The sequence below is a fragment of the Vitis riparia genome, chromosome 6, assembly GCF_004353265.1.
Source record: "Vitis riparia cultivar Riparia Gloire de Montpellier isolate 1030 chromosome 6, EGFV_Vit.rip_1.0, whole genome shotgun sequence".
In the NCBI taxonomy this organism is placed as follows: Eukaryota; Viridiplantae; Streptophyta; class Magnoliopsida; order Vitales; family Vitaceae; genus Vitis; species Vitis riparia.
The window spans coordinates 19,382,217-19,393,588 of NC_048436.1; the positions used below are offsets into that span (position 1 = coordinate 19,382,217).

Sequence of the window (11,372 nt, forward strand, 5' to 3'; positions counted from 1 at the left end):
ATTATTTTTTTATTATATATTTTTTATTATGTTTTTTTTTAATTATTTTTTATATTACTTATTTTACAAAATAAAAAACTTTAATTAAAAAAATAAATTTATGGTTTAAAAAAGAATTTAAAATATATTTTTAAAACATATTATAAAATAATACTAATATATTTATTATTTAATATATAAAAAATAATTTTTTATATATTGAATACCATAATATAAAAAATATATTTATAAATTTTAAATATTTTTAATCTTAAATATTATTAAAACTAAGAAAATTTTAGTATTTTTTAATAAGAAATATAGAAATATGGTATAATTTTTTTATTTTAAATAAATATTATAAATTGAACAATTATATATATAATTTTATTTTATTATTAATTTTACAAATTAAATGAATATCTAAAATAAATAATAAATTAATAGATAATGGAATACACTAATAATGGGTTTTCTATAGTACAAATAAAACTTCCTTTTTCATACTAATATTTTAGTTGAAGATCTTCAAAAAAGAAGAAAAATAAACTATATTATCTATCATATTTCATATAATCTTGAGAAAAATATATACACTGAATGAATTTATTCATGTTTTTCTTTCTTTCTTTCGTTTTCCTTACCTAATAAAGTGAGAGTTTATTTGATTTAAAAAGCAATTTTGCGAAAAGAGAAAACATGTAATGATGAGGGAGGTGAAGCAAATTTGTAACGATAAATAATGATCACTAGTAATGGAGAATGCACCAAATGTCTGTGGAAGTGGCAGTAGGCCACCCTTCCTATCCCACCACCTTTTGCCATTAATGCAATAACTCAGCGATCTATTCATCTGCAGTGCCCCCATCTCAAGAATCATAACTTCCACTTCCTCAAACTTCACTCAAACTCTCTTTCTTTCTCTCTCTCTCTCTCTCCATTTTTATCTGCCCCTTCATTCGTGTTGTTTGGGCCTTTTGGAAGTTGCTTGGTTGACTGAGCTCTTGCTTCAACTAGCGGAATTCTTTGATTTTGGGCGCCTCTGGTCCTTAAGTTTTTTGGGTTTTGGTTGTTTTGGTATGAGAGAATGAGAGGTGAGGAAAAACCAGTGGCTGAAGGGCATGATGTGGATGAAGGTGAAAGAGCAGTTGCTATTCCAATTCAGGAGGTATTTTCCGCCCCTTGACGACTCCTTTGCTATGTTTTCATTTGTTTCTTCTCTTTTTCTCCTTTTTTTCCCCTTTCTTTTTTAACTTTTATTTCTGGAATAAAAAAATATTACAAGACTAATTTTATGATGGTTTAGCCTTGGGCACAAAAGTACAAAATCTGTTTATTTTTTTTGCAATTTTGGGTGAGAAATATGTTACTTTTTAATTGGCTCTTGATGGTAATACCTTACTGCCACTACCAGTGGTTCATCTGAATCCATTGACTGAATTTGCTTTGTTTCCTGAGCATTAGAATCTGCTTTTGAAAATTTTGGATGACTGAGCTTAAGTGGGTACTTGGCTGTTCATATTTTCTCCTAGTAAAATTGAATTACCACATACATGGAAATTATTTGATACAGAATCTGGATATGAGAAAATGGCATAGTTCTCCCAAATAGTGTACATTTTACTTTATCTAGTTAATATGGATGGCTATATCTGCAAAGATGAAATCCTGGTCTATGAAGAAAGTATAAATTTTACATGCTTTTCTACTTGTACAACCTTGTTGTGGTGAGTTTGGTTACAACTCAACTGAAATTATCCCTTTACCTATGATGGGCAACTGAGTTTTTTGTTTTCTTGAATTAGGACAAGAGATGAGGAATTTACGCAAGCCTAGTGGTTATTGAATTTGATAACTGAGTAACCAAGAACAGGACGTAATGTCTAGAGCCAGAGGACTGAAAATCGCTGTTCCTTGTTCTAGTTTTCTTGTTAGGTTTGGGGTTTTTTATCCTCTATACTATTTCCTTACTGTAAGTTTGGTGGAAACTTCCATCTTGTGGGTTAGGAAAGTTTTGGATTGAGGCCCACACTTATAGACCCCAGTGAATGGTAATCCTCATGGAACATGGACTTCAGGCAAACTGGGGATGCTTTTTTAAAGGACTATGATTTTGTGTGTCTAGGGTGTGGCCTTGTGAACATTGTTTGACATAAATTCTATCGGTCTTGCTTCTAGTGGATCATGGAGCTCCGATATGTGTTTTTCCATGGAAGCAGATTGCTTGATTACCAAAGCATGAAAAAAATTGAAAATTTTACATAAATGATCGTCTGAAAACAGTAATACAGTTTGTGGCAAATGGACTTAAAGTTGAAGACGCAAAGCAAACTTCATCCTTTGATGATCTGTTGTTTCTGGGCATGAAGCTTTTGTCCTTATCTGTTGGTGGTGCAGTACTATTTCCATTGTGTATTTGGAGTGCATTTGGGAACTGGTCAGATTGAATATAGGATGAAACTAATGAGAAGCGTTATATGCTTATTTTGCATATTTACTAACTCAGTTCTATATTCTTTCTCTTTTCAGGTTGAAGATTCAACTGGAATAACTGAAGAAACACCACATTTTCAGCAATGGAGGCGGCAAAACCTCTTCCTAGAGATACCCTCAAGAGAAATGGAAGCCTCCTCTCAAGATTCTGTTAGAATAAAGATGCCTCCAACACCAAGTCCGACTCCAAAAAAAGTAAATTTCTTTCTGACACCTAGCCCAAGTGATACAAGAGTAACTGGGTCTCCAGGTCCTTCTGCTACTAAAGGTAAATCATCCAAAAAAAGCCTCCTACCAAAATTGAGCTTTAAGAATCGGAGTGCTACTTCGGATAGTGATAAGGCTGCTAACCTAGCTCTAGGAGGTTCATCTACAACCTCACGAGAAAAACCCTCAATCTCAAGGTCATTGTCACTTTCAAAGATATTCACTCCTAAAATGAAGAGAACATCATCTCTACCTGGTACTCCACTTGAGCATTCAAACCCAGAATCAGTAAGTGGAGGAAGCATAGGCAGTGCACTGAAATCAGATGTAAGTCTTTGCATTATCATTTCAAGTTGCCTAATCTAATTCATTTAGTTGGTAAAATGTTCTAATAAAGATATGGTTGCATTTTTATGTGCACATGTTTATTTGTTTGTTTTTCTTTTTGTTTGGTGGTGGGATGGGGTGTGATGCGTTGCATATGAACTCACCCAACCATGAGCCTGGCTGACCAATGTGTCCATTCAACCCACCTGGCTACGTGTAGATTATACTATTTGTTGTATGCATTTTATAGTGGTTATCCCGATACATGGGTGCCTAGTCCTGAAAAACCTTTTTAGCATGGTCATCTTAGGTTAAGTTGGAAGAAATTCTAGAGATTAAAAGCATCAAGACAACCCATTTGAGCAGGATAATGTCTTTGAAGTTTACTTGTATCACTTGAGTCGAGACAAGCTGAATGTAGATTATGTTGCATTGAACCACCAGGCAAAAACATTTTAGTGTTAAGGCTGGACTCGTTTGGAAATCACTACCTCTACAGCCCAAGCTGCAGCATGGAACGCATGTTGTGCATGTGGGTAGTGAGTGGCAGTGAGACCCTCATTGTGAATATTAAAAATTTAAAGCTCTGATATTGAACAGAAGATGTCTGAATTTCTTGGTCATCAGAAAGAATAAAATAGAGAAGCAGGCGATAATAGTTAGGTTGGTGAAGTTCCTTTTCTATCATGCAACCACATAAATGTAGACATATAGATCTTAATTTGACATTGTCTAATTAATTTTTTAACAATTTTTCCCCTCTAAATATTGGAAAACTCTTTAAGATCAGGTCTTATTCATCTATTGTTTAAGCATCCGTTATTTTAAGCTGTTCATTTTTGCAGACAAGAGGAGTCCATCGGCGAATATCTCGCTCACTTTCGGTCCCTGTAAACAATAAAGATAGAAGCATAAAGAGAATGGATTCATTTTTTCGTGTAATTCCCTCAACTCCCCGGGTGAAGGAATTGGATGCAATGACAATGAATTCAAGTCCAGCAGTGGAAGCAGGTAATTTCATTATTTTGACTAAATTATACACTCTATTTGCAACATGATAGTTCATTAAGGGTTAAAATCTGTTTCCTTTTATAGCTTATACCTATTCTGATGTTCAATAGTTTGGGACTGGCAAAGCTGGCAACTTGTCATATGCCTAGTTTATTTACTAGGCCAGTTATGGTGAATGTACTAAGTTTGTAGCAGTTGTCAAAACTTGAAATATACCTTTACCTTCTGTTTGATTCCACATCTTTTGTACTCCCTTCTCTCTTCCTTGCTACCAAATGGAGCATAAGCTGTGACTAAAAATGCTTGTTTTTAAATCCTATTATTCGTAATTTCCTGTGTTCAGCAACTACTTGTCTTTTTCTCTTTTTAATTTACTGTTACTTGTGATAACAAACCAATATCTTATCTTAGTCTCATGATTCAGAAAATAATGAAGCTGATGGTGAGGATATACCTGAAGAAGAGGCTGTGTGCAGGATTTGTTTGGTTGAACTGTGTGAAGGTGGTGAGACTCTCAAGATGGAGTGCAGCTGCAAAGGTGAACTTGCTCTAGCCCACCAGGAGTGTGCTGTCAAATGGTTTAGGATCAAGGGTAACAAAAACTGTGATGTATGCAAGCAAGAGGTTCAAAACCTGCCTGTCACTCTTTTGAGGATCCAGAGCATTCAAACTCGAAATAGTGGATCAAATAGAGCTCATCAGACAGAAGTTAATGGATACAGGCAAGTGATTTGGTATTATTGCATGCCCAAAAATGACACTAATATTTTTTTGTTCGACCTTTTTTGGGGGTTTCATAATCCAATTGCATAACAACCACTTTCCATGAGGAACTCCCCACGTTTGAACCGCACACCATTCAATAAGAATATACTTACCATTCTACCAAGATTAGCTTTGGCACTCTTCATATTTTATGCCTGTTGGTTCTCTTACTTATTTTTAGTTTCATATAAAAGAACCTCTTGGTATAGCACTTAAAAATTGTCCAAATTAAGTTCATCAGAACATAGATTGAATCATGAAGTAATTTAGTTCTATGTAACCTGAAGAACCTAATTTTCTAGTCAAGAAACTCGACCAAAAAATAAAACTGTACATAATATATTGGTGTTGTTATCTTATTGTCTCCGTGACAGAATTCTTTGAGTGCCTTCTGAGAAATTTTGTCCATTTGTCCATAAGTTTACAAGGCCTAATTCACTGCACATGAATAAATAAATTACTTGATTGTCAACATATATCGCATAATTTAATAGATTATGATTATTGACAAATATCAAACAATATTAGTAATTCCTCTTGTAATTACAAATTTTAATATTCCCAATTGTTCCATAATGATGCCTGCAGACTAAGTATTCTGATTCTTATTTTGTACTGCAGCTGTATTTGCTTGTTTACAATATTGTAGCCTCAACAATTAGATTATCTTCATGCATAACATTGAGAATTCATCTTATTTGGCTTCTGGTTTAATGTTTCCTAAAGCTTTTTACTGCAAATCTTATTAGGGTTTGGCATGAACTGCCTGTACTCGTGATTGTCAGTATGCTTGCCTACTTTTGTTTTCTCGAGCAGCTTCTGGTAAGAGTAGCAACTTTCACATAAGATCCTCGAGGTCAGTCATTACTTTTCTATATAATTTTTTCTTATATTTTCTTTTCTTTCCCGAATGCAGGTTGGAAATATGGGTACAAGTGCAATAGCCATTTCTCTTCCCTTTTCTTGTGTACTGGGTCTTCTTGCCTCCATGACTGCCTCAACCATGGGTAAGCTGCCCAAGGCCCTTAATAAATATATTTGAGATGGTTGATTCTCCTGTAGGAGTAAGAATATTTCCCCTGCAATCGACAACTGTACATTAGTGTATTAGAAGAACCTACAGGCAGAACCCCACTATTTGATGGTTATTTCATTGAGTTTCACTTGCTCTAGATCAATCCAGTGAAATAATTTTGAATATACAACAATATTATATTCTTTTGTTTGGTAATGAATTGCTCCCAACTGTTAGATTTTGCTTGACCATCAAGTGTTGTGGAAAATTCTGCCAATAACATTATTTTTTGTCTTTGATGCTTCCCTGAATCAATACCCCTGAACCTTTATGTATACAGTGAAGAGAAGATTTATCTGGGTTTATGCATCTATTCAATTTGCATTGGTGGTTCTCTTCGCGCATATTTTTTATTCCTTGGTAAGTTATTCTCAAACAAAAAATATTTTACCACTTGCCAAAAGAATGATACTGAGAAACCAAAAATGAGTATCGGTCCTGATGGAGTTCGGTGGAGCAAATTCAGCTACAGAATCATCTTGATCTCAGTCCATATGAGCTATGTCCAAAACATAAATTGCACTTCATTCCCATATGATTCTTATTACTTTGTTTCCACTTTCAACAGGTTCGTGTACAAGCCGTTCTATCCATTCTCCTCTCTACATTTGCCGGGTTGGGCATTGCAATGAGTGGGAGTTCTATTATTGTGGAGCTGTTGAGATGGAGACTCAGATGGCGTGCCTGGTCAGAGCAGCAGCAGCAGCGTCAACGTTCCCAGGTGGGTGCGCAACCAGGCCAAGCAGCTGAGTCTGCTGCAGCTTCCCACCATGCAAATTCACATCACCAGCGCCACCATACTGAATCTGAAAACCCAGAGACTTTTAGTAGGAGCTGAATCAATAGCCTGTTGATGTTTTTTACCGCTTTTTTTTTCAACTTTCTATCTACCTCCTAAGTAGAAACTCTTGATGTTTTTGCTATGTAGTAATATTTCAAAGTTGAAGCTTTTTTACTTTCACACAAAGAAAAAGAAAAAAACAGATGATTTATATATATACATCATATTTTGAGTAATTAACTTAGATTGTCTTGAACAGGCTTGAGAATAATGACAGAAGGAATTTTAAGTGTATTTCTCTGCTCTGCTGATTTTAGATGCTCTGAATGAGCATAAAATTTTGAAATGGCTCCCAACTGGCTGGGTTTTTACAGCACTATTATTCCTGACTATACATAAAGATTATGTTTTCTTTAGTGCTTTCGAGGAACCATAGTCATAGTACTAGGAACATTCTCCAACTTACATGGGAAATTATATTCGGCCTCGTGTAAATATGACATTTTTGTCATGTTATGTCCCACAAGATTACGAGACTAGACATCCGATAATATTTATAACAAGTCTTTGTGAGAGGAAGTGGATCAATAAAGGAAATATCATTATACAATGATATTTTTTTTATTAAAAAATATTATGCCTACCAAAATGATAAAAATATAACCATAATTGAAAAACCCATTTCAAAAAAAAAAAAAATATAAGAAAAAAAAAATAGAGGGGGAAGGAAAGCAAGCAACACCAAGGTTACTATTGCCTAAAATTATTACAATAAAACGACACCGTTTCACAATTAGAAAACGGAGTCACACAGGAGCCTGCAGCAGGCCACAGCCCAAATGGATTAGGGCATTCGCTGTTTTTGGCGGCTGACTCCGCAGTAACGGTCGGAACCAACCAACCAAACGAACCCCAGTACAGAGTATGAATATTCCCGCGAAATTTGCGGAGAGATCGCTTCTTCTTACGTTTCGCTCTCCTCTCAGAGGTGCTCTTCACTTAGAATATCCTCACTCCGCTCTACCCTCAACCATATATGTTTTTGGTGGTAATTTGATACATAGCTTGCGTTATTATTAAGTTTTAGGTGTGGCCAAGTTTGGATTTGTGCAAATTTTGAAGCAGAACAGGAGATTTAGAGTCAGTTTTCCCAAGAAAATGGAGGCTGTTATGGGAAGTGAATTGGGGGTCGTTCGCCCTGCAACAGATGCTCACGCGGAAGAAGCAATTGAAGCTATCAAGGCAGGGAAGGTCATTGCCGTGCCCACTGATACCCTCTATGGATTCGCTTGTGATGCTTGGTAATTTTTTTCTTGGTTATTTTTGTGCATTGTAGGTGTTTGATATTTGAGTTGAAAGTCAGTTTTATTGTCATTTTATTTTATTTTTTCTTTTTTCATTTGATGCATATAGAGGGAAATCATTCTGTTTCGACAAGAGAGTATTAATGACCCTATTATGTTTTGGGCTCTAAATGGTTTTCACGGGAGAAGCTCTATGTAGATGGAAACCAAGAGAACCTACTGCGCTACTTAAATAGCTGCCAACATCCTTGTATTTGCCATCTCTTCAATCAAAATCCTGTTGATTGTAGGTCTGATGATAGCATCCATGGATGTTCTAGCAGATATACACAACAACCCCTTAAAGATGGGCCAAGCAAGGAAGCCTGAGGATTTACCTCATCAAGTTCCCAATGGAATAGGATCCAAACAAGGAAAAGAATTTTCTTTCCTTTCATTATGAGAAATCAACTCGCTCTTGTTCAAGTCAATCCGAAAACCACAAGCACCTTAAAGCATAAATGCAGACACCTTAAGATCCCATTTCACGCAGATTAAAGTAATAAGTGATCCACATTTTAACTATTGAGTGAAGTTGCCTCCTCAAAACACTTCTGTCACTCATCTCAAAATCCTCTGAAAATCTCCCTCTAATGCATTAGCTATATGTGCCTTGCTCAGAGGCCCCATAACTGGATTGAAAAGGAAAGGCAATAAGGGGATCACCCGACTAAGAGCATCAGATCTGTGGGAAAAGTTTTTAGGAGTTCCATTTATAACCTGGGTCATGCAAACTAAGAAATAAATGGAAATGATCCACCTCTTTCATCTACATCCAAACCTATTTTCCCATTTCACAGATGTATTGATTTTTAGTTCACATAGTCATGCTCTTTCTTTACATCAAGCTTACATGTGACACCTGAGAACCATGTCATAGATAAACAATTTTCATTTTGCTAAAACTTGCTTATGGTAAGTTTCATTGTTAAAATGTGTTCCGCTACCCGGCAAACATCTATACTATTTTGTGGATGAAAAGTTTAAAGTGAATGGAGATCTGAAATTTGTCTCTAAGCATGAAAATGTCCTATTTTTGCATATATGTTGTAAGAGGAAAGGAAAAAAGGAGCACGTGTTATCTTTCCCATTGTGATGGGCCCGCTTTCAATCTTTAGCAATTTGATTAAACAATTTTAGAAGAATCCATTTTTTTAATCATAATCCTTTATGAAGAAACAACACCCAATGATATTTATATTCATGAGATGAAATTGATTATGCATTGTTTCCTTCCCTGGGGGTGTAATTGCAGTTCTTCAGAAGCAGTCAATAGGATATATGAGATCAAAGGCCGCAAACATACAAGCCCTCTTGCAATTTGTGTTGGGGATGTATCGGACATACAGCGCTTTGCTGTCACAGACCATTTGCCTGACGGCTTGCTTGGTTCTCTCCTGCCAGGACCTGTAACTGTTGTGCTACGGCGAGGTTTGTAGCCCTTATGTGTCTCTTTTTAGAAGAAGAAACAAGTGGCAATATTTGAGGATCTAAGAGAGCTGTTCAATTGACCATCAAAAATCCATCATTGACAATAAAATATGGGATTGGAACTCCAAGCACATTTAATTTTCCTGGAAAATATCCTACTTCTTTGGTTCTGGTGCCTAAAGTAGTTAATTTAGAAAAGAAAATAGTGTCCATTTGACCCATTTATAGGAATTCCTGCAACTGTTAAATTTTATAACCCTATAAAAAAGATTGTTAAATCTTATAATAATTGTCTTTTTTATGTCCTCACTATATTAGTTAGATACTGCTTTTCCTAATTCAGTTGTCCACATATCTTGAATCTTTGTCATCTGAAAACATAAATTTGGATGTTGTTCAGGGGAGTTAAGCATAATTGAGAAGTCTCTGAACCCAGGCTTGGATAGTATAGGAGTCAGAGTGCCTGACTGTGACTTTATCAGAGTCATTGCCCGTGGTTCAGAAACTGCACTGGCCCTCACAAGCGCAAACTTGAGTGGGCAGCCTAGTAGTGTCTGCATCAAAGATTTTGAGAACCTGTGGGAACACTGTGCATATGTCTATGATGGTGGTGTGCTTCCCTCAGGCCGTGCAGGATCAACAGTGGTGGACCTCTCCAGGTTAGGGAAGTACAAGATCCTTAGACCGGGGAGGTAAGCATTCAAATGCCTAGATTTCTTTTCTTGTAATGTTTGTTCTGGTTCATGGCAATTATCCTCAATGTCCTCCGGTTGCTTTGGGATTATCAATCTATGCCAGGAAGTTGATGAATTATATGCCTGTTGATCATCTGGTGGTTTAGCTTTCGTTTGGCAGCAAGAGAGATAGTCCTGCTCTTGAGCAAGCCACCAGCTCTGGTGATCTCCATGCCAGAGACCTCACCTGCTCTTTATATGTTTCTGCTTGTAGTGATCATTTATTTACTTGAGTTGAATGCTTACCACCTTGCAGCTCTTGACATGTTCATTTGTAAGCCTTTTAAATAGTGAGTTTCTGATGGGTATTGCCTTGTATTTGCAGTGCCATGGAAGAGACTGTTGCAATCCTGGAGCGGCACTCTCTAATGCCTGAGGCAGCAGCTGCTTAAAAAGGTGATTCAAAACCATATGTTGCCGTCCCTCAACATTTTAAACAGATTTTTTCACATGGGTGGGAATGAATTCTGGTTGGGCATGGGAGAATCAGTTGCCATTCCTCTTAACTCTTTTTAAGTATTCTCTTCAGATGTACTTTTTGAATAACTTTTCCCACAAGATATAATTCTGTAATTGGACAAGTAATTCAAAAATGATATCTCTTAGACTGACATGATTTGCATTTTTCCTTACGGTTCGGCTTCACCACCAATTCCGTCTTGAAAGCATTGGGATGAATCATATTTATAGGGATCAATAAGCAAAATTGAAAAAACTGATAAATCGATCATAACCAACCAAAACCAATTATATTAATTGAGTTTTTGCTAATAAGAAAGGTTGGTTCGGTTTGAGAATTTTGAAAACTGACCTTGTTGGTTCGGTTTTCAATTTTCAATTTTCTTGTCGATTTTCAATTTTCTTGTCTTTTAATCAATAAAAATTGAACCAAACTAATATTTTGAAATTTATGTATAATTATTTAATATTTGATAAGTTTCTTCTTTATATTGGATTATATTAAAATAATTCGTTATTTTTATATTATGATCAAATTAATTTTAAATGCATTTAATATATTTTTAAATATAAATTAGATTTAAGATTTAATATAAATGTGGATTTGGCTCAAAATAAACTCAAATCTACAATTGGATTCAAGACAAAAAAAAAAAAAAAAGTTCATTAAGTTGGATTGAAACTAATCCACGAAAGTCAAATCAAATCGGTCTCAAAATGTTTGATTTGGTTTGATTTTTTACTCTAAATTTGGTCACTTTAATTTT

General features: G+C 35.5%; 2 protein-coding genes across 4 annotated transcripts; both read left to right on the forward strand.

Moving 5' to 3' along the window:
* Positions 1-748: 748 nt before the first annotated feature.
* LOC117916862 lies at positions 749-6,932 on the forward strand. 2 transcript variants are annotated; one of them, XM_034833059.1, is made up of 8 exons: positions 751-1,147; positions 2,509-3,006; positions 3,852-4,017; positions 4,442-4,739; positions 5,532-5,604; positions 5,699-5,789; positions 6,138-6,217; positions 6,426-6,932. In XM_034833059.1, the coding sequence occupies exons 1-8, from the start codon at positions 1,067-1,069 to the stop codon at positions 6,693-6,695; spliced, it is 1,557 nt and encodes a 518-aa protein (XP_034688950.1). In that variant the 5' UTR covers positions 751-1,066; the 3' UTR covers positions 6,696-6,932. The 2 variants fall into 2 exon arrangements, with proteins under 2 accessions (XP_034688951.1, XP_034688950.1); XM_034833060.1 differs by lacking the exon at positions 6,138-6,217 and having other exon boundaries at positions 749-1,147.
* A 507-nt stretch (positions 6,933-7,439) lies between these two features.
* Positions 7,440-10,770, forward strand: LOC117915862 (yrdC domain-containing protein, mitochondrial). 2 transcript variants are annotated; one of them, XM_034831593.1, is made up of 5 exons: positions 7,440-7,626; positions 7,720-7,939; positions 9,237-9,412; positions 9,813-10,104; positions 10,472-10,770. In XM_034831593.1, the coding sequence occupies exons 1-5, from the start codon at positions 7,563-7,565 to the stop codon at positions 10,536-10,538; spliced, it is 819 nt and encodes a 272-aa protein (XP_034687484.1). In that variant the 5' UTR covers positions 7,440-7,562; the 3' UTR covers positions 10,539-10,770. The 2 variants fall into 2 exon arrangements, with proteins under 2 accessions (XP_034687484.1, XP_034687486.1); XM_034831595.1 differs by having other exon boundaries at positions 7,726-7,939.
* Positions 10,771-11,372: the final 602 nt, after the last annotated feature.